We start from the raw sequence: 24193 nt of genomic DNA, 5'->3' as shown, positions 1-24193 counted from the left end.
GTCCTGAGAGGGGACACAGGCACCGTTCTTCCTGAAAGCATGTTCTGACAGAATACTTTGTTTTTATTTGCTATTTTCAGCCAGGAGCATTACATCCCAGTGCCTTTCCTCCCATCTTCTCTCTCTTTACTAGGATTTAGTTTCCTCCTTAGACAATCACCAATGCTGCCACTATAATCATCTTTTACTTTCACCCCCACCATCAGCAAAAGCGAAACTCCCTACCCACCAGCTACCTGGCCAAGCAACTCAAGATGAGGAGCAGGCAGTTATACTAAATGCCTGAAGAAGTGACAGAGCACATCAACTTCTGACAAGATACCTCCGGTCGCATTCCAAAGCCAAATAAGTATTCAGTTGGGGCCAGCTTCACTGACTCTAAGCTAAAGACACCCTCCCTGTTAGTACAATATTGTAATCAGCAGAGATGGAGCCAGGAGCGTAAAGAAGAAAGCAGATACACAGCAATATTGCCACTGTGGCTCATTTGCAATCTGTGCTGCTACTGGTGTGAACAAGGGGGGCCGCAGGGATGTGGAGCCCGAGAGCCCAAGTGCAGACAGCATGAAATTCACAAGGATGCAACCTCTATCCACACAATGTTCACAGGCCGATGTGCAGTCCTCGAGATTCTCAGAGGGGATGGTGCACAGCCCCAGAGATCTTGGGGAGTCAGATCTCCCCATTAGGAAGGAAGTAGAGGATGCAGTCCCCAGATATTAACTGCTCACAGTGTGACAGCATGAGGGACTTTATTTCAGTTGCATTTTCAATCTGAATGAATCAGAGCATCTTTCAATTCCAATCTGCTCCTAGTCATTTGTTATCAGAATTCAAGGGGCCAAATGACAGTGGCTAGGCACAGGGCTGGTAGGGATATTTATACCTTTATTATTTATATCTTACAATTTAAACCAAAAATGGGAGAAGAACGTAAAAATAAATCTCAAGGCCCTGATTCTGGACCGTGTCATCTGTTAATGAGGCAATGGAAAATAGTCACTTTCTATTTTCAGGTTTGAAACCAATCACTTTCTGGACTGACTGTAACACCAGGAGGCCTTATCACTACAATCTGAAGGGAAATTTTATTGTATCTGGCCTGCTTACCTTCCTTTCAGGTGATTCTATTAGTTTCCATTCATTGAGTTTCAGCTGGTGCAATTCATCAAACTTCATGCTGACGTCTTCAATTGAAAGCTGCAATAAGTCCCAGAATCCTGCTAGGTCCTGGGAAGTTGGCCTTGGCATGGCACTGGGGTCCTGACATATGCACAATAGAGAAAATATAAATAGACCGGAAGCCATTGAACAACATTCTTTAAAGCGCCTTTGTATACAGTTGAAAATGCCTGGTGACCGTTTCTATTGTTACAGTGATACACAGTGCTGAGGCAATGTAAATTATGAGGCTGGGAACTGTGACTGAAAATAACAACCCCAAAATCTATGAGTTATACATTATACACTGATTCTTGTAGCTTGTGCAGATTCTTGTGCAAAGCTGACCTGCACTTTTAAAATGTAGTAAGCTGTCATACAGACTATGTTTGCGGATCATTACAGAGGAAGGAGAACATGAGAAACCAATTTTTTTTATCCCACTAGTGATATCTGAGTAGAAGACAAAAATAATCATGTTATGAATTAATTTCCAGCTTATGCTTACTGTTGCTATTACATTTTCTCAGGTATTAGGGTTTATGTACAGCACAAATATCTTATCTAAGACATTTTAAAAGTTCTATTGGTTGGTCCCAAAAGGGCTGGGCAAGCTCTTCCCTCAAGATATTTTGATTAGGTAGTTTCTAGGCCAAGGGCAGGCAGCATGACTTAATGGACAGCCAATAATAGTGGTAATGAGTTGTCCTGAAGACCCTTCATCTGATTATGAATCCATTTCGGTACTAAAGGGAAATTATATAAGAAAAGCTATTATGGGGACATAATCCTTTGCTGTGTAGGCATTTTCTTGAGAGTGCTAATCCAGGTAGGGACCAGCTGGACGACTTTAAAGAGAGATGGCCTGAGTGGTAAGGATCTCTGTGAAGACAGCAGTAAGGAATCTTTCCCTCTAGGCCTCAGAGCAGCAGTAGAGACAATCTACAACCACCACAGTAGACCTTTGCCTGCAGCAGCCTCCACACACACTGTAGCCCAGTCTGTGGGGAGTCAATGGCTGGTGAATCTGATAAGAAGGGGGAAGGACATCCCCCTTCATGAGTAGGTCTCTAATTAGTTCACTTGAAACCCCGCCTTTCGCTGCTAAAGGAAGTATCTTTTTTTATGGGAGCTCAGTGGATTCAGTGGAAACTTCCTATGGGGAAAGATGACGTTTAGAGGGACTTAAAACATTTAATTTTAAAATTGTATCTATTCCAACATAATTTGTAGCCTGTGTCCAAGTAAGTCACAGGAGCCAGATCCTGAACTGGTGTGTAAACTGGTGTGACTCCACTCATTTTAAGCTATTGGTCCCCTATATGCAGCCCACCAGGTGAGTCTTGTGGCAATGTACAACATTTAATATAGCTTGTATTTCAACCTGTTCTTCCTCCACTACAACACAGCCTTCTCAATTCTTCTTGTCATTTTTCCAATTTACTTTACAGACCCATAAGAAGATGCCTGCTGGAGGCTACTTATTGTGCGTTGTCATCCCCTTCTGAATTGAAGGCAACGGCTCTTCTGTACACCTAGTTCTGCTCATACCTATTTCAGTACAGTATATTTTCCAACGTAGCTGCTGTTGACTGGAGCTTGTTTTGTATTCTCTGGACCACAAGGGGGCTGCCTCCTGCTGCTAATATGTATAAATCCATAATGTACATTATTTTCGAAGGGTAACCCCAGCCAAAAGGACTAATATTAGAAACATCTAAGCTTGGAAAAGCCTTGTTCAAGTTTGAATTTATTCAGCAACTTTTCATTTTTTGGATCTAATTTTGAATTCAGGCTTTGCTTCTAAAACTAGATTATTTATGACTGCAGCCTTTATCCTGCAGGGAGCAAAGAACTAACAAAAAGGGCCTTGACAATGCTTATGTGTTGGTCTGCTGCAACCATGACACCCTTGAGTGTGATCTCATTAGATCTCACAAGCTGAGCAGGATCAGTGCTGAATAGAACATTGGTGAGGAATCATCAAAGAAAACTCAGCAGTTACAAACAGTGGTGCAGGTGATTGTGTAGGGAGTAGTAATGAACCAACAATGCTCTTTCTAGTTGTTAGTATGGGCCAGATTCTCAGCTGATGTAAGTTGGCATATCTCCTTTGAAGTTGAAAGAGCAATGTGATTTACACCAGTTGAGAGTCTTTTCTAAGACTTTTAACCAAGAGCTTGACCAATTGTGCTACTAAAAGATCTCAGAGCACTTCTCGCAAGTCTAAGGATGAGGGTTCATTGTCTTAGATAAATTCTTTTTTGGGTAATTACATTCTGTCTTCCTAAATCCTCACTGTAGTTTCAACTGGTATAAGGTGGAATTTTCCCACTTCTTGTCCTAAATATTTATTTAGTCTTACTGTGTGCTGTTGGAAAGCTGCTGTGTTCTACCCCAAAGAGAGGTGATTGCATTTAAGTGGTGGATTTAATGCTAAATGATCTGTATCTGGCTAAGTTCCCCACTGATGTCAGTGGGGTGGGATCAGGACCATACACAATATTCAAAGTAAGACATTTTTTAAATGACTTTCTCAGTAACATTTTGGATACAATTTTCAAACCCTGGATGTTTAACTTTGTAGGTGACAAGCAACAAAATGTGCATCTGCAGGGTGAATATACTGTCATGCCTTTAAAAGGTTATTCAGTAAATATTAATGAATGATCAATTTTGTATAGCTAGTCACCTAGGTCATGTCTTCTGTGACACATGCTACAGAATTTAGCACTTTTTAAATAGAAGCAGAGAGGGAAACAAAAGGTAAAGATTATATTCAATGTTGAAAATGAACCTGAGGAAGTAGGAATGGGTTTATCACAAAATGTACTTCACTAGAAGAATGATGTTCTTGTACAGATAAATATCTTGTACCAACAGTTTCCATATCCCTGATAGCAGTTGTCATATTATATTAATGAAAATAACATTTAGAACTGAATTAGACTCTTGGGGACTTCCAAAACAATCATTTTACCAGATAATGCATTGGAGTTCCTCTAGCTCTAGGACTTTTTATATATTATTGGCTAGGCAAAATATGGGGCCCAATGCTGCAAGCACTCCGTGCGTTCATTTCCCATTGATTTGACAGGATCAGACCTGTATATATGTAGTTATATAACTGAAACACATGCCATTCTGTTCTCTTTGTACTGCAACTTTAAATCAAGGGAAGTCTTCTCTTCCCTACTACTAAGGTGGCTGCCATTCTCAGTTTAGATACAGAATATTACAAAATGAAGTCACTGTGTTTTCTGTCTCACAGAGAGTTTATATTTGTTTATTTTCTTTAATCTGAAATAAAAGTTGCCTAGCCTGAAATTACATGTTTACTCTGTGGGAAAAATAAGAAGCTCCATTCTATATTTTTATGGCCAGACTCAGCTTAAGAAGAAAAAAAGAGAGTTCTAGGACAAATAAGGGCCATGGGAAGCCTCCAAAGTGAAACGGCAGGACTTCTACAACTTTATGCAGGTGCAGTAACTAGATGGTTAAATTTGGCTCTGAACTGGAATGTTAAAACCAATTTTTTGTGGATCAATGTAGGTATCAACTTGCTTAAACTATCCAGTAATATGTATGCCATGCAGTTGTAACTGCCAGTCCCAGGATATTGGAGGGATTAGAGAGAGGTGGGTAGGGATATTGACTTACCAGATTCTGTTGACAAAGCCAATAAAACTGCTGGAATTTCTGAGACATAAGGAGCTGAGCACTTCCAACAGCACTTCGGATCTTACCTAGAACTGAACAAGCAGACAGGTTTTTGCCAACCGGTGTCTTTGAAGCAACGTTAATGCAAAACTGTAATGAGATACAAGTACTGAGTTGAACTCCTATTATTTCAGACTATTAGTAACTATTTTGTTATGTTTTAGAGACTATGTAGACAAACTACTTCTGAGGAAGATGCAGTTATCAGGAGGCTCTGAGGCTGTGTATAGCATTATACCCAACCTCCCTGCTCCCCTGGCAATAATAAACAATACATTACTAATTGGAAAGAATGCAGGGATGGTTAACGTAGGAAAAGAGGGCAAGCCTAACACTGTCTCCACTTCCTAGGAAATCAAAGATTTGAGAAAATATTAAATAACTTGCTGAGGCAGGCACTCAGATTTTAGTTTTAAGGCAAACCTTGATTTATACAGTAAATGACAAAAACCAAAGCTCAGTCCCAAGGGTCATCATCCTGATGTTATTTTACCAAATGCTTTAGTCCCTATCCAGCAAAGCACTTAAGTATGCACTTAACTTTAAATACTTCAGCAGCCTATGAAAGTCAATAAGACCAGTGGATTGTCACAAGCACTGTTCTAAATTGTTATTCAACTCCACAGTCCATCAGTTTTTCTAACCTTATCTCACAAGCATCATCAGGCACAACTAACAATCTGGAGCTCAACCCAATAATATCTTTACTCCACAGTGGAATATGATTTATTGATGATGCTAACAGGCTTGGGATCAGGGCCTAAGAGCACATCATAGGCAGCAGACTCTGTTAACTAGCCAGGGCTTATTCCATGCATTAACATTCTAGTAACTAATTAAAGTACTACATCTTTCTAAAGCACAGTCTCTATAAAATATTAAGTGCTAGCTCATGTGTTAATATCTTAATATAAAATAATTATGAATCAAGAACAATATTGTATTCGTTTTCCTTAAAACATTGTTTTATACTGAAAAGAGACTTTGTAAAATGACATTCACAAAAACAACAAGGAGTCCGGTGGCATCTTAAAGACTAACAGATTTATTTGAGCATAAGCTTTCGTGGGTAAAAACCCCACTTCTTCAGATGCCTGGAAAATGGCATTCAGGACTTCTTCGTTAATTGTCTTTGAATGATGTTAATACTAAATTTGCCCAGTTTATGGGTAAAAAGATGATGCCTGCCTTGTAAACCCAGTCTGGGAATCTCACAATCAAAATGTTCTCTCTCCTGGTGAAATCCAGCCCCCACTGGAGTTTTGCCATTGATTTCAATGAAGCCAGGATTTTACCCTCTAGCTCTGAAAGCTCAAATGATAAAGATCCTTCACTCGGAACTCCACTAACAATTCTGTGGATGCTGCCCCGACCCTGACCAGAACCCAGTACCCTACTACAAGAACCTCAGAGGAACCTGAGCCTGAATGCCTCCCAGGGATCTTCCTGGTATGGTGCAGGTACATGTTGACCCATACTTAGGACTATCCATAAAGGCCCAAATTCAACAGAGCACCTAAGCATATGAGCTTACCTTAGAGACTAACAAAGCATATGAGCTTACCTTAGAGACTAGCAAATTTATTTGTAGCTCACGAAAGCTTATGCTCAAACAAATTTGTTAGTTTCTGAGGAGCCACAAGTACTCCTTTTCTTTCTACCAAATTCAGTAAACCCTACTATACTGATTTGTGTCAGTCTTGTAGAGGTCTAGAATGATATTTCAGCAGTGCTAGAAACAAAGGACTGAAGCAGATACTGTATCAGAAGTACACTGCAACACATCACGTTTCAAAAGTTAGCTCTTAGCAGGGGGTAACATGTTATAGCACTGGGATTGGTGAACCAATATGTATTATTAAGAGCCTACCTTTTGCTACAATCTTTCTTAACTTTATTTACATTTAAATAAGTAAATCATACTTAGAAAGTTATAACAAGTGAGAATCTCTCTTATTCATGTTTCTCAGCTTTACTGTAATTAAATTAAGTATTGAAATACTTCAGTTCATAATCTTTAGCACAGAATTAATACACAGCCAAAATCTTGTTATTAATTTCATGCATTGGGGAGTTATTCTGATGAGTGCAGATTGATTATCTCCATGAAGGGATGATGAATGTTAGAGACTGTAGAGGTTGAGATGTTTGTAATCCGTAGAAAGAATTTTGCTAATCAAAGAACGATGATGAAATTAACCAACATATCTATCAATTCCATATAAGAAAAACCTACTAAGAGAAAATCAAGGTTGTACAGGTAAGCACTCAAAAGTCAGGAAATGGTCATGCAACTTTAGCTTTGTTCCCTCATGAGTGTGAATTACAATACACTCTTTAATTAATTAACTAATCTTCTCCCATTGAGTACCACTATTTAGGACCCTGCTCGTGCTCCATCTGAAGAGAATGGGAATTGTACCACTGACTTCAACAGGAATAGGTTCAGGTCTTATAGAGAGATTGTGAAAGTTATTTGTATACAAGATGCACAAATAATGCCACAGAAAATTTTCCACATGGACCAAGCATGTTATAATACTGCAGAAAAAAATCCTGTGTGATACTAGATCATATTATTTGGGATTTATGATGTAATCATACAATTAAATACAGTTCTATATCACATGTGCACAAAGGGGTAGATAAAGGTTATACAGATTTACACAAAAGTAACCATGATTCTGCTTAAGCACTACTCCCCGTAGGTTAAAATAGTTCTGCTCAGTTGCAGTCAATATGATAATAATGAGGAAACTACCAATAATAAATGTGTTACTGAACCTCTTAAAACACTATCATTTTTTAATTCTCAGGCATTAACATCTAAGTTATATATAATACATATATATGAAATCATAATTCTATATGAAAGTTGTCATTTTGATTGTAATCTACTTCTAATTTTTTGTGCTTGTGAGTAAATTATATTCAGTACTTACTATATAATTTTTTTTTAAACTTAAATCTTCTTACTGAACTGCAAACCTCGTTCACAACACGCATGTTTTTTAGCACTATGTATAGGTTTGTTAGTCTGGGATGGCATTTTACTGCAGCACAAGTTGTGTCAGTTAAAAATGTCAAATAGTGTAACTGTCAAATATGTCTATTTTAGTTCAATAACTTGTATAACCATGAGAATGGAAGATTAAAAATATATGACATATGTCAGTGGGGTGGTTTGGAAATCAGAACTAAACCTTCCTCTACTGAGTCAGTGGGAGTTTTGCCATTGACTTTAACAAGCACAGAATCAGGCCTATGCCATGAATCTTACATAATTGATAAAGTACACTACAGAGTCTTGACTACATACCAAACCATTGACATTCTAGCTGCTTTTTAAAAATGAAAGTGGGGAGCCGCTGTCTCAAATCTGCAGTGAAATCTTACAGGGCACGCTCAAAAGCACGACACGCTTAATTTTAGCTTGAGTAATCCCACAGCTTTTCATGCTATTGAGATATTACCTAACTGACAAATTTCCATGGAATTAATCTTACATTATGTCTACTGTCACAAAAGTTGCACAGTGGAATCCTTGGGAACAGAATAAGAATATATGTAGATCCACTTTCCAGCTAACTGAAGGAGGATTCAAAGAGGGGGAAGATATAGGCAGAACACTTAATGTGCTAAGAGAGATTCTTAGATTCCCTACACAGTGTTTTATTGGCTTTAAAATACTGTTTTGGGGAAACAAAGATATTCTTTAGCCATTTAATTTTCTATTTAAATTCCAACAGATGCTGATGGACTGGATACCTGAACAGGAAAGGGAAAATATGTAAGTAAGCTTTTTAGTTAAAATAAAAGTATAACTTTTACTTAGAATAAGACACCTGGAAAGCTTTCTTATTAATTGGTGGACATACTAAAATATACTAATTGAGATTTTCAGAGCAGTATAGGGGATTTAGCCACACCTCTTTCATTAATTTTAATATATATTGCTAAATTTCCTGCACTGCTTAGGAAATGTGAACCATTCCACTTAGGAAATGTGTCTCCAAAGCATGGATTCAAGACGAAGAAGACCCCAGTTGCAGACTGAGCTTGCTCCCCTCCTGTCCAGGCGTCAAGTATTATGCTAATCCCTTCATTGGGAAAGCAATTTTCCCCTCCACTGGGCAGTGTTAGCTTTTAAAAGCTCTAGAGGGCTGCATCCAATTTTCATCATTGTGGGGAAGGGTCACTTCACTGTGGCCCAAGACTGCTGTGGTGAGAAGGGAAGGCAAAGTAAACTTGTTCATTTCTAATGAGAATCTTGCTTTGCTACTGTTAGGATTTGTAACATGCTGCTGGGGATACCCAGAATTGTGAGACACTGTGTTACCTCTCTTCCTCAGCAAGAGTTAGCTTTGCTGGCAGTTAGACTGTGTGTCAGCTCCCGGTCACCCTAATCTATCTCCTTCACCAGCAAACTGCTCCAGGCTTGCCTGGCCCAGATCTTGCCTAGGAGGTAACGATCAATAAACTTCAGCCCCTGAGTGCCTCAGAGATGTTTCTCTGCAATGCACAGCCCCTACCACTGTGCATCCAAGGACAATATTAAGATTGCTGCTCTGTTAATTGGTCAGTACCTCACATCTTATTAATTTAACTGGGGTAGATAACACCCTTCCCTTCAAATACAGCACAGAACTGGCTTATAATAAATGTAAAACAAGTTTACTAACAAAAGAGCATGGATTAAGTGATACCAACTAAAAGAGATAAAAAGTGGAGATAGTTACAAGCAAATAAAAGTGAAAACACGCATCTGAAAGTCTAAACTTTAATGTAGCAAGTTACAGTCTTTGTTCAAAAAGGTTTATTTTACCCCCAGTCTCTTACCCAACTTTTTACTGGCCAGGACACATCACAGATATCAAATCACTTGGTTTCTTTGTCTCCCAAGGTGAAGGATCAAGATGGAGTCTCTCTGTGTTCCTTATATCCCAAAGGGATGTCACTGTCTTACAAGTCAGGACGGCCTCCTGGGGGCTCAGTCTGCTCTCTCGAGTTTAGGACCAGGATAACCCCTGCTAGTTTAGCAATGGCTTTGTTTACTGCTAATATGTAAATCGAGGTCAATCCACATTCCTTTGTCTAGCACAGACCTGTTTATCGCCTTTACCTAGATTAGGCTGTCTTGTCTTAAACATGCTCTAGTAACATCATACAGAGGGAATTTCTAACTTCACATATAAGGTTAACACATGCATTTTATAATAGTATTAATAATCAGCAGGTTCCTAGCTTTCACATGATACCTTACAAGGCATACTTTGTACATATATCATTGCAGTTGTATGTAGGGTGTGACTACAGGTGTGCCTAGGGTCACAGTATTTTGCTGCAGATAACCATCTCGTCCCTGAAAATCCAGAGTGGTGCAAATCTATGGGTGCTGCAAGGTAGGTGGAGCTTCTGGTATATAGGTCTTTGTGTGGATTCTGGAGAAACTTGGAAGGAACAGCAGCATGGGAAGGGAGAAAGAGTAACAGGTAACCAAAGAAAAGGGGCTCCACCAAGACCTGGAAAGTAGAAGGAATAGTAGCAGGAACAGGTGAGGGAAGGCAAGAGGGAAAGCTGGAGAATCAGAACAGAGGCATGCAAGCAGGATGGGAAAAAAGTAGTGAGGAAAAGGTAGGCATGAGGTGGAAGAAGGGTCATGTGAGCAAAACAGGTGGTGGTGGGTGAAGCGAATGTGTCGAGATGATGAGTCAGGAACATATCAAGAAGGTGGGGGAACTGATCAGAGAAGCTAGGAGGAGACACAACACTGTAAAAGAGAGATAGTCTGCAAGAGAGGAGGAGATGCTGCTTTCTGTCTGTGTAAGAATCAGGATTGCAGTGCAATAGGACCTACCATGAGAAATCCAAATATACACCTTCCACCCGGAGGAATCTACTGTCTTATGGACTGAAGTGGTTACAAAATGAATCAAGGTAGTTTGAACAGTAAATTTCATTCCAAATCTTTCCAAGTCTGTTTTCTTTTCATACAGAATTCCACAAATAGTAGACTACTTTTTAAAAGTTTGCATTTTAGGCCTACACACACAAGTTGCCCTGATATACGTAAAGGTGTGATTTTAAATCAGTTTAGTTAATTCAGTAAAACTTTGTGTGTGGACACTTAAATTAATTTAAAGTTGGTTTATATCCATTTAGCTGGCCCTGCAAATTTACAGGGCCAAGCTAAGCTGATATAAGTCTGTCCACGCAGGGGTTTTCACTAGTTTAATTAACCAATTTAACTAACTTGGTGCAAACTGATATACAGACAAGCCTTTAGTGGATCTTGAAAGCTGCCAGATTCACAACATTAGAATTTAACTCCTCCCAGTATATTTAGCAATTCAATAGATCCAGCTCAGGTAGCAGCAATGTAGATCTTCTCCATAGTGCTCTGCTACTATGCCTCTCCCATCTAACCTAGAGACACTGCCTCAGGGGCCATAGGATATCATAGTTGCCATACCCATTCTGTGGCCTCTCACATCAGCAACAAGCGAGCCAATGGTTGAGGTACTTTGTGATATGGAGAATTTTGCCAGAGAAACGCATTGCCACTGACAAGTAATTTTCACCCAAAGCCCTGAACATCTGGAATCAGAGTGTAGTGACATTTGGGCTGTCTTAGGCATTCACTGCGTGTAATTCACCATAGTACTTGGGAATTGGGTACAGTATCTAGACTAGGTTGGGTGACTACACTGAGGCAGAATGAAAATGCTTTTGGACTAGGCATACTTATTTAGGGTACTGTATGAACTGTAAATGTATCTGAGTGTTTATCTACTTTCCCTCATCTCTTAATTTCCATATATTTGAATGTTTGGGTGGCTTTGGCTGTTGGTTTGGCTTTCCACTGTAACATTCCTTGATGTGCTACTCCTAGAGGTATTCTGTGCCTCTGTGTGTGTGCAGAATTCATGTCCCCCCACAGATTTTTTTTTCTCCACAGAAAACACATTCTGACAAAGAGTCACTGCAGTTATGCCTTTTGCCCATCAGGGGCCTCTGTAGCACCAGAACAGAGGGCAGCCGGCTCACTGGCTGTAGCAGTGAGCTATGGAGGAAGGAAGGAAGAGGAGGCTGTGTTCCTCACAGCGCCCTGCCCCTGGGGCCAGGTCAGGAGGCACATATGGGTGGGAGGATAGACAGAACAGGGTACGTGGGGTTGTTGGGGGGGGTCACATAGACTGGGGTTCAGAAGGGCTAGTGGAGTGTCATAACCTGGGGTGGGGGCTGAATGGGAGTGGGGAGGGGGATGCAGGGACACATGAGGACACAGGCAGATGTGCCTGACTGATTGGGAGAGGCTAGGGGTCAGCCAGGGTCTGCATGGGGGAGGCTCCCCAACTCCCTAACAATCCTCCAAAAAACCCTCCAAAAACCCCCAAAAAACTGTTCCATACTTCTCTCACACTCAACAACCCTCCTGGTTCACTCCCAGGCTCCTTTCCAGAAATTATTTCCCCCTCCGTCAGCTCCTCTGTTACCCCTGACTCCCCCAAGCCTTTGCACTGCTTCTTAGGGGTGCAGGAAACTCTTTTCTGTATTGTAGTTTAAATGAAGTATTATTCAAAGTTCTGTATTAATATGCCTAGTAAGGAATCTATTTGTAAAAAAAAAAATCCCGAATCTTTTTTATCATCTGTATTGTAACAGACATACTTGTTGACAAGTATTTTGAAGTAAATTACCAAAATAACTGAAACTGGCATGATCATATTGTGTTATTTTGACATATAACATATGCAGAATTTTGCAGAACTTTAAAATATTGTGCACATCATTTTAAATTTTTTGCTGCAGAATTCCCTCAGGCATAACAATGCACACAGGTAGTGTCTGCTCGTTAATTTCCAGGTTCTGAAGAAACAGGACAAATGTGGAACTTAAGAGTACCACAGTATTCCTGGCTCCCCTGCCTCTCCCTATGTTGTGGTGTGGTGTCTTTAGTTCCCACAACTCTCAGTGCCCTGCACAGCTTACTTACTCACTGCCTTATTTTGCAAGTCTCCCAGCTGCCATTAGAAATCACTTGCCTGCAGCACTCTGAGCACCACATGGCTCCTCACTCTCCTTGTGCTGTGGAGCTCTGGAACATGGATAGTGATCTTCTCATTACCACCCCTCCAACAGTGGTAAGCCTAACGTGGTTTCCTGAATACAAAACTGAGACTCTAATTGCTATTGTTTAGAAACACATATCTTTGCAAAATAGCGTGGGCCACTTTTCCAGTGAACATGGTCAAATGACTTACCCTGGAAACAGCCAGAATTTCCTAACTATAAAAACACCAATATCTACCCACATAAATAATAAATGACATTTACAGAAATAAATGCACTAGTATAATTTACTGTTAACTGAGCAAATAAATAAGTAAATAGATAAATAAAGAGAGGGACTTCGAGACATGAAAGGTTATTTTTGGTGCAGTGATTATTCTTTCCTTCTCAATGAGTGAAGATCTTAAAACAACATTATGGGAGAAAGGCTACAGTAAAAGAAAAAAATCAATAGGGCAATCAAACAGTTTTCTAAGATCTCAAGGCTATTGTGCTAACACAAAGTGAAATTGCTTTTTAAAACATAACTCTATTTTAAGCCCTCTTTTTCAAGATTATCTGTGAAATATAAATAGTTGTGTAAAGTACGAGGTTCGCCTATGGGATATACATCTATATCTACACTTGTGGTACAATTAATAGATCTGACACTCAAATAAGGGATTCAGCATTAACAGTGACATTTTGAATGGGCAAACTCTGCTGTGAAGTTTCTTGGGTATAGTATGTTCCAGTGGAAGATGAAAAAATACACTTGGCTGCCTCTGGCCCAGGCACTTCTGATTATTTTCTTCATGGATCTGCCAAATGTTTAAATACATCAAGATAAATTTCATGCTGGGTTATCACTAAACCTGGGGTATGGTAGATAGAATAGCACTCAATCTGCCAAGGCCTAAATGTGGGATGCAGTGTGTGAAAAAGACCCCAAAATGAATAAAATTATTCATGCAGAAGACTCAAAATGCTGTGGAATTCATTCCTTTAATATAAATAACTCTGTTGATAACTTCATGATTCTTTTTTTTCCTGAAGCAAATCATATCAATGCAAATTTGTTTGTAGTTAATGCATGTAAATTTGAGAGTAAAAGGAGGGATGTCCATTGAAATGGGGGACCTTTGAGACGTATAGCTATATAACGCAGCAGTATGAATGCCACATGTTACAATTAGTTGGAGCCAAAATCTGCTCTCAATTACACCACGTAAACCTGTAATAACTCAATTGACTTCAGTGTCAGCAACAGCAGAATCTCCGCCAAAGTGCAGCTCTCTGAAACATAATCCTGTAAAAACCCCATCACAGGGAGTCCATGTTTAGTTTATCTCAGTGACTCCATCTCAGCAACAAGAAACTGGGTTTTCTCCTTCTCTTGCACCACCACCAGTAATAGAGTTGTTCAGCAAATGGGAGAAAAATAAAATCATGACATTTCAATTCTCATTTCCTCCACATTTATTTTTTGTTGAAATTGTCTCACCAGATCTAAACAGCAATAAAAATGTAGCAAGCCAAATGATGCCCTCATTGACATCTGTCCCACACAACTATCTGAAAAGTATGGTTACACCGGTGCAGCACTGTACTTTATGGTAATCTAAACTGCAGGATGCTCTAAGCACAGGGGATGTTAAGGATCCAGATATCAATATTAATCCAACATGACATAATCAAAGCTTCCTAAGGTATTTAGAAAACTGTTTTATGTTCCGGAAAGTAATGACCCCAACCAAATGCAGCTGTATCTACCAGTTGAGGACTGAACAGTGACTGAGAACAACAGAGAACCTTGGAATCTGTGTCTTTAAGCTACTTGACTTCATCAAAGCAAATGATTTACAGATTGCAATAGTACAAGGGCATTCGATTTGGGGGAACTGAGAAATCTGATGAATAAGGTACATGAGAGGGGATATTAAAATCCACTATTATGGAAGAAGTCTAGGGAGTCTTAAAAGCCACTCTAACAAAAGCACAATATTATAAAATTATTATTATTATTATTATTTAATAGCACCTAAGAGTGTACTAAGAAGTTCACAGAATGAAGATAAACTTCCTCATCTGAATTGCTTACAATCCAATCTCAGACATAACACAATGAAAGGAATGACAAAAGAGAAAAGGAGGGGGTTGAGGTGGAAAGACTGGCCTTGCAGCAGTATGATAATGCAGTTACTCAGCAAAGGCTTTTGCACAGCATGGTGGAGCAAAATAATTAAGGATAAATAAAAATGAATTAATAACAGAACAGCCTGTCTTTCCTCTGAAAAAGAGGAGTCAAGAAGTAGAAATGGGACAGTGGACTGTGCGACTGTCCAGAGATGTGAGGGTAAAACATGAATCTGACATAGAAGAGAGGAAGCAGTCAAACAAGAACATTCAGAGTCAGGCAGGGCTTGAAGAGTAAATATGTGGGCAGCAAAAGTCTAAATGAATTGATCCTGTGCCTGAGGAAGTCTGAACTGAAAAAAAACAACTCAAATTGGCTGCGATAGGAACATTGTCATGCAAACTGAAAACTGGCCAAAAAGCCTGTCGATAAAGGCTAAAATATACATGGCAATGGATAGAGTTGTGGGGAGGCATCTAACAGATTGGTAGGAGCAGTTTTATTTATCAGCATCATTCATGCCAACATGGCTCTGGCTCCAAGAAACCTGCATTACTTTTTAGTTCACTCCATCACTTCTCTCATGGTGTCCACAAGAAGCGAGCAAATAATAATGATTCTCTCTAAAAATGCAACAACAAAATGTAACTGAACCATCTAAAAGGACACATGCCCAAATAACTACAGAATCCCGTTGCTGTAACCATTGTCTTTCCTCACTCTATTTCCTCTCCAATCTTTGTTTCCCCCACCATCACTCCCGCCCCTTTATGCCAGGAAAAGGGCTGGAGTAGAGTAAAAGGGTTCTAAAAGGCCTGGATCCAGCTGGGAGAAAAGTTTTGTGGTGCGGAACTGAAGAAGACTGTTGGAGGCTGTCTCTCAAGAATCCTCTCACATGCCCTGGCGCAGGATTGCCAGAAAGGTTGTGTCAGGGGTGGGGCTCAAGCATGTAGCACTAAAGAGATTCTGGGCAATGCTCCTGCCATACTTAGGCATGGACAGGTTGCCATAAGATAGAAGCTCCTCAGGACTAAATTACACCGAGGCCTGCTATGACCCCTGGAGCAATTCAGAATCAGGTGAGCACAAGAGTGACTTATTGTGACATTAGCTCCTCCTCTCTCTCTTAGAGGCAGAGCACAGAATCTCACTCATGATGTCAAAAACCATGGCTGATCCTGCAACTGACTGTACAGATGGACCCTCATTGACTTCAGTGGGGCTCCATTCAGATACAGCAGTTTGCCTGCACAGTCAACTGCGGGATTGGGGGCTTTAACTGTAAGCGCCTCAGAGCGGAAACCTTCTCTCTGTTTGTCTTGTAGAGGGTCTAAGACATTTCCAAGTGGTATAGAAATTGATTAATATATAAAATTAATATATACAATTAATAATAAATATAAACCACAGCTTCACATTCTCTGTCAAATGTATATAACAAAAGATACTGAGGTGTTCTTACTTTCTTCAGAAAGATCATTTTCTTCTGCTTCTCTCTCCATCTCTTTACACCATCCTTCCATCCTCTTCGTTTCAGTATGTAGCAACTTCATAAACCAAGACCCATCCCGTCGACATGGGGACATCCGACCAGTTTCAACTGTCTCAATGGCTGGCTCCAGCCAGGGTTCTGGTGGTGGAAGATTTGAGGTGTCAACCTGGGTCCTGTAATCTTCTCTGTAACTGAACAGTCCCTGTGTCCGTACAGTTCTTACTGCACCATATTGGGTAGGAGTGCTAGGCTCTGAATGCCTCTGGAATGATGAACCAAACTGAAGTCCCTTGTCCTCCATTGTTATGTGTCCTGGAAAGCCCTCCAGTTCCAGGTCAGCCTGAACAGCTGCTGTCACACTATTTGAACGTTTAAACCGTCCATGTCTTGGGCAAGGAAAAAAAAGAAAGAAAAATACGTACGTTGAGAGGGAATAATGTACTGGCAAAACACATCTGATTTTCTTTCTGCATCTAATAGTAAAAAATATTTTTGCTGGCATACAGGATATTTTTCAATTAATCTTTGTCAAAATCCACCCTACAACTGATTTAGTTACTTAACGTAAGAGAGTGAACGACAACGCAAAAAATCTATATGTCGTCTATATGGTGTCATTATTGATCTGAACAAAGATATAAATGAAAATGGTTTAAACCACCTTTGGAAGCAAATATTGATCTTTTCTCACATTACATTATATTGCACAACATTAATAAACAGAACTGGAAATCGCACCAAAGACCTGCAGTGCTGCATGTACTGTTGAAATGAAGACTATCAAATAAATATTTACAATTATTTCAAGTACTAAGTGTCCTACTCAAAGACATTCTGAGTTAAGGCTGTCAAGAATTTTGTAATAAATGTAAAAAGTGGTAGGAGGCTGGTGTGGTTTTATGTTTGTTCACGTTTAAACACTATATAGAACTATCATGAAATGGTGAGTGTCTTGTGATATACTTATCTTGGATACTGAAATATTAGAATAAATTCATGTTCAGTAGTTGTAACAGAGGCTCAAAGGATTGTTCATGAAATATACAGGTCAATTGTTCAAATTTAGCTCATGTCAGTTGTAAGCAAAGGTGATTACTATCCCCAAAGGCTGTTTGATGGCTTCTGTGAAATTAGATAGCAGTCCCAGTCCAAAGCCAGGTGGACAAGTGTCTAAATAAAAAAACCTACCACCACCAGAATTAGCACATTTGTCAGCAGTCTCAGCAGACTGGACAAGGATTGATTGACCATGGAAACTGACTCCTAGAAGTAGTCCCTTTAGGTCAGGGTTGAGGTAGGCCCCATCCTGCAAATGGACTGTATAGCATAAAGATTCAGCCATGGGGATCCCTTTGCAGGGCTGGCGCTTCAGTGTGCTTGCACCTGTTCTGTGATTCCTCTGATTAAGTAGGAGCACTAAATTCACCTTACAAACATTAACTTCCTCCCAATCGAAGAAAAAAAACCCTGGAAACTCTGAGTAAATATGAAGGGAGAGCTAAAGCATCTCTTACAACATTAGCAGTTGGCCAACATGCACGTATGAGCCTGGCCTTGTGAATTATTTCTAGACAGCATCATCTATGTGTTTGCTAGCAGTTTGTTCACAAAAGTGTTTTGTCTTCTGAAAGGTTACACTTTTATTTTGCATGAGTTACCGTTTGTCATCTTCCACTTGCACTCCAACGGAATGGTATTCCCGTAGGCCTCTGCTCTCGGTATCTGAATCAGTTGCCGTTTCCACCTAATTCAACACAAAAGATACATCTGCAGAAGTGAACATTGACAATCCAACATTATATCTACCTACCTTTATATCAATTAATTATATATTTCTTTAATCACTTCAAAGAAACACCTAACCCACTAAAATCATTTAAATAAGCATTCAGTCTGGCATCATTGTTTTGGTGCTGTGTTTTATAAAACTGTGCATAACCACTTCTACTCTGCTCTGTAATTCCCTTTCTTAAATGTATACAGATACAATTACTCAGTTTAATGCAGGCAGAAAGTAAGATTGGCTTGACTATTCTATTATTAGAACTGGGAACCCATAGTTTAGCCCCTTTATATATTATTAGAATACAACCTTGTTATTTCCCAGGATTTACAAAATAAAATAAAGAAAATAGCCCCATAAAAATTGCAAGTCATAAAAAGAAATGTTACAATGAATGGATTCTATTGACAACTGTGCCGACAAACAAAGAAATATTTAAGTGATAAAGAAGATACAGCATAATACCATAGCTCACCTTTCTTAACAACATAATCTTGAGAATACTGTATCAACTAAGTCAAGAATTTTTAAATAGTATTCCCCTCTGCAATACTCTTACAAAATATATTCACAATAGAGTTTTCACCTTTATTGGCACTACACATCAAAAAAACGACTACTACTACTACAACAAAAATTACTGCAGGATTTACTGTAAACACACACACAAACACACATGTTGCAGCATGAAAATTATGTGGAATCTAAGAAGAGTCAAAGAAAAAATAATTAAAATAGAACGTTTTTCTCTTTTGGAGGATATTTTGTTTGTTAAACAAAATGAACGGTAGTTACCCATAAATATAGTTAACATTACAAAAATATGTTTCCATAATATATTGGAAATATATATATTCCATTATATATTAGAAATAATTGTTAACTTAAGATACAGTGTTACTTTGAAATGGGATTGTATAAAACTGGCAACTTTTTATTCGCCAGGTCTCTCTCTGTGCATTCAGAGTCACATCTGCTGACTTAGTAACAAACATATATTTCTAGTAGCTTTTACTCCTGTTAGTTAATCATGTTGAGCCAACACAGCTAAGGTAGAGTAAACTGGTTTCTATTCCTTCTAGTCCAGTGGTTCTCAACTGTGGTCCACCGCCTGTTCAGGGAAAGCCCCTGGCGCACCGGGCTGGTTTGTTTACCTGCTGCGTCCGCAGGTTCGGCTGATTGCGGCTCCCACTGGCCACGGTTTGCCACTCCAGACCAAGGGAGCTGCGGGAAGGGCGGCCAGCACGTCCCTCGGCCTGTGCCGCTTTCTGCAGCCCCCCATTGGCCTGGAGCGGTGAACCACGGCCACTGGGAGCCGTGATTGGCCGAACCTGCGGACCTGGCGGGTAAACAAACCGGCCCGGCGCGCCAGGGGCTTTCCCTGAACAAGCGGTGGACCACAGTTGAGAACCACTGTTCTAGTCCATCATCAACAGAATTATTCACTAAATTACATTTAAGAAGCAAATAAATTAAACCTGCATAAATATACTGAAGATAATGGTGTTGCACAGATCTCACTAGATCTTTGCACTAATGGAATGATTTGGAAACATCTCCATGGAGAGAGCATTTCAGAGAGTTCCTCTTCCAAAGTGCCTTCCTATGGGCATTTCTGCAGGAGCTTTGGATGACTATAATTTACCTAATATGTAACTGACACAGGAATTTATAGGAATGTATATATAGTTGATCTACACTGAACTTTTATGTGACTGAAAACACAGTTATCAGTAAAATTACAGTCCAGGTGTCAAAATGGCCCTGGCACGCGTTCCTTCTAAACAGGAAACTCTGCCAAATTATCCTCCCATCCAGCTTGCCAAAGCTGACACTAAGTAAATGCTCTGGTGATTGCTTTCACATTTTAATACCTTTCATTTGCTTGCTGTGCCCTGCAGCAGGAGGAGGATGCCAAATAAGGACTTTTGATGTAATTTGGAGAGCAAATATTGTAACACCTGACAAACAGAAAACAAACCTGCAAAATGGAAGCAAAGGCTGAAACAAGTAAAAGCGGGAAAACATCAGTTTCATCTAACAATGGTGGGGGGGGAGTGGTGAACAATTTCTGCGAAACATAGGCAGTGTAAGGTCACCTTCTGGGAAAAAAGGGAGATAATTCAAATTTGATCAGATTGGCCAGGCTTCAATTAGAGCTGGTTGATAATTTTTCAACTAAATGTTTCTTTGTAAAAACAAACAAACAAAAAACAGACTTTTTGTGGAAACGTATCCATTTCAACAAAACCTTCAAGCAGGGTTTCTCAGGATGAAATTTCTGGTCAAAAACAGAGACCCACTCCAGAACAGCTAATAGCCCAGTGGTTGGGGCACTCCCCAGGGATGCAGAAACCCATGTTCAAATCTCTCTCTATTTGATTTGAAGCAGGAACTTGACCATGAATCTCCCACATCCCAGGAAAGGGCCCTAACTACTAGGCTCATGGCTATCCTGAGGTGGGTTTCCCTGTTTTTTGTGAAATATTTTGAAAGGTCTTAGTTTCACCTTGATGCAGAACAAAAAACAAATGTAGAGACCTTGAAATATTTTGCAAAACAGAATTCTTGTCTTCCAGCCAGCCTTAGCTTAATTTACATAAGATCGGGCATACAGACCAATGGTCCAATTAGCCCAACATCCTGTCTTCTGACAGTGGCTAGTGCCAGACGCTTCAGAGTGAATTAAAAGAGCAGGGTAATTATCGAGTGATCTATCCCCTATCATCCAGTCCCAGCTTCTGGCAGTCAGAGGATTAGGGACACCCAGAGCATGAGGCTGTGTCCTGATGATCTTGGCTAATAGCTATTGAGGTACCTATCTTCCACAAACTTATCTAGGTCTTTTTTTTAACCCAGTTATACTTTTGGCCTTCATAACATCCGCTGACAAAGAGTTCCACATGTTGACTGTGCACTGTGTGAAGAGGTACTTCCTTATGTTTGTTTTAAACCTGCTACCTATTAATTTCATTGGGTGACCCTGTTTCTTGTGTTATGTAAAGGGGTAAATAACACTTCCTTATTTACTTTCTTCACACCAAAGTCATGATTTTATAGACCTCTATCAGATCCCCCTTTAGTCGTCTCTTTTCTAAGCTTAAGAGTCCCAGTCTTTTTAATCTCTCCTTGCATTTTTGCTGCCCTTCTCTTTACCTTTTCCAGTTCTAATATATCTTTTTTGAGTTGGGACGACAAGAACTGCATGCAGCATTCAAGGTGTGGGCATACCAGAGATTTATATAGTAGCATTGTGATAATTTCTGTCTTATTATCTATCCCTTTCCTAACAGTTTCTAACATTGTTAGCCTTTTTGACTGATGTACATTGAGCAGATGTTTTCAGAGAACTATCCACAAGGACTCCAAGATCTCTTTCTTGAGTGGTAACAGCAAACTGAGACCCTGTCATTTCGTATGTATAGTTGGAATTATGTTTTCCAAAGTGCATTACTTTGCATTTATCAACACTGAATTTCATCTTACATTTTTTTGCCCAATCACCCAGTTTTGTGAGATCCCTTTGTAACTCTTTGCAGCCTGCTTTGGACTTCACTATCTTGAGTAACGTTGTATCATCTGCAAACTTTACAACCTTACTGTTTACATAATTTTCCAGTTCATTTATGAATATGTTGAACAACGAGTACAGATACTTGGAGGAGCCCGTTATTTACCACTTTCCATTGTGAAAACTGACCATTTATTCCTACTCTTTCCCCCCCGTTTTTTAACCTGTTACTAATCAATAATAGGACCTTCCCTTCTTATCCAATGACTGCTTACTTTGCTTAAGAATTTTTGGTGTGGGGCCTTGTCAAAGGCTTTCTGAAAGTCGCAGTATACTATGTCAACTGGGTCACCCTTGTCCACCTGTTTGTTGACCCCCCTCAAAGAATTCTAATAGATTGGTGAGGCATGACTTCCCTTTACAGCATATCATGTTCATCTACATGTCTGGTAATCACGTTCTTTACTATAGTTTCAACCAATTTGTCTGGTACTGAAATTATTTGCCTGGTATCAACTCAGTTCAAGTTATTTGCCTGGTATCAACTCAAGTTCAACTCAGCACAGGGGAAAAGGTAACACGTTTGGTTTTGTGGTGTGGCTCCCAAAACTTGGATGAATCTTACCGAAGTAGATTTATTCTCTGTGATCCTTGAATATTTTATTACTCACTAGCATGCATTCCAAATAGTTTAATATTTGAAACCCTGGCCATGCCATCAGCAATATGATATATGGTGACAGACAGTCATGTAGCCCCAGCTCCACAAAGTGACTTAGGTGTTGCAACACTGAGCATCACAACGCCTAACTTTTAGGCACCCAGAAAATCACTGGAACTACACTGGTATCCACAAAGCCTGAGTTAGGCACCTACATTCCCTATATGATGAACAGGGAGAGACAGGTGCCTAAAATGAGATTCACAAAATCCAGCACACTATGTGGGGTGCCACCTAAAGTAAGAAATGGGAGATGCAGAGGAGAGGATTGTGTGCTAAACCCCACCCTTCTTATGTAGTTAGAATCATAGAAATGTAGGGCTGGAAGGGACCTTGAGAGTTATCCAGTCCATCCCCCTGTGCTGAGGCAGGACCAAGTATATCTAGAGCATCCCTGACAGGTGCTCTCCTCCAATGTGCTTGCAACCAAGGTCGGTATCATCCCAAATTTTATAAGCATATGTGGACTTTCAGAAAGCCTTTGACAAGGTCCCTCACAACAGTCTCTTAAGCAAAGTAAGCAGTCATGGGATAAGAGGGAAGGTCCTCCCATGGATCAGTAACTCGTTAAAAGGCAGGAAACAAAGGGTAGGAATAAATGGTCAGTTTTCAGAGTGGAGAGAGGTAAATAGTGGTGTCCCCCAGGGATCTGTACTGGGACCAGTGCTGTTCAACATATTCATAAATGATTTTGAAAAAAGGGTAAACAATGAGATGGCAAAGTTTGCAGACAATACACCATTACTCAAGAGAGTTAAGTTGAAAGCAGACTGAGAAGAGTTACAAAGGAATCTCACAAAACTGAATAAACGCAGAGCATAAATTAGAGTATAGCTTGATTTGTTTTGCAGCCACTCAGCGAACTGAAAAAAAGATACATGAATTGACTAAACTATTTTTTGCAAATTATTTGCTCAGCTCTTTTAGCTATTAATGTTTAGCCAATAGATGGCACCGCTTATTTCAGCATTATTTGTCTGCTCTGAACATTGACTCTGTGAAAATCGCATAATGGAGTTTCAGATTTACTGTCTCTCAATGAATTCCAAACCAAATACGCTCAGTTTTGAAGACAACAGACCTCAACCTACTATCTGAAAGCAAAGCCGGGCTCTTCCCTTTTCCCTTATCATCACCAGCAATAAAAAGTTTTGCAGGCCACATTATGCCTCTCATGACCCCATGCAACCTCATTGCCCGCAGTGGCTTTGCCCTGCTATAACTGCTTGGCTCTGTGTGCAATTATAATTTAATAAACATTTCTGTTGATGGAGAAGAGTTCAGCTCACTCTCCCTTACCTCTATTGGCTTTTCAGAGCTAACAAGAGTAAAAAGCAAGAAAACCTGACTTTTGACACAATAACAAGCAAATCTGACTCTAAACACACAAGGATTAGCACTTACACACACTAATCTGATGTATGAGAAAGTTTCATTTGTACATAGTCACTTTTCAAAGTAGAATAATAGCTTAAAGTAAAACTGCTGTGAGAACTTCCACTGCTTTAATTAGCTGAAGGAATATTTACAACTAACAGATGCATATGTTTCAATTTTCAAAACACTTTTTAGAAATGCACATCAGGGATTATCTCTCTCTGTATCTGTGAATGATT

The 24193-nt window shown here is 39.7% G+C and overlaps 1 protein-coding gene across 5 annotated transcripts in view; it reads right to left on the bottom strand.

Moving 5' to 3' along the window:
- The window catches only part of DLGAP2 (DLG associated protein 2), a 694939-nt gene that overhangs the window by 4630 nt on the left and 666116 nt on the right, over nucleotides 1-24193 (bottom strand). For all 5 annotated transcript variants that reach the window (XM_043542330.1, XM_007058741.4, XM_043542329.1 and 2 more), the window contains 4 exons: nucleotides 18221-18306; nucleotides 16533-16948; nucleotides 4822-4913; nucleotides 1111-1263 (listed from right to left, as the gene is read on the bottom strand). In XM_043542330.1, the coding sequence (XP_043398265.1) occupies nucleotides 1111-1263; nucleotides 4822-4913; nucleotides 16533-16948; nucleotides 18221-18306 (747 nt within the window). The remainder of the gene's footprint in view (nucleotides 1-1110; nucleotides 1264-4821; nucleotides 4914-16532; nucleotides 16949-18220; nucleotides 18307-24193) is intronic.

This window comes from Chelonia mydas, chromosome 3 (assembly GCF_015237465.2).
Source record: "Chelonia mydas isolate rCheMyd1 chromosome 3, rCheMyd1.pri.v2, whole genome shotgun sequence".
NCBI classification, from domain to species: Eukaryota; Metazoa; Chordata; order Testudines; family Cheloniidae; genus Chelonia; species Chelonia mydas.
Note: the sequence above shows the minus strand (reverse complement) of the source record. Positions and strands in the feature narration are given on the sequence as shown.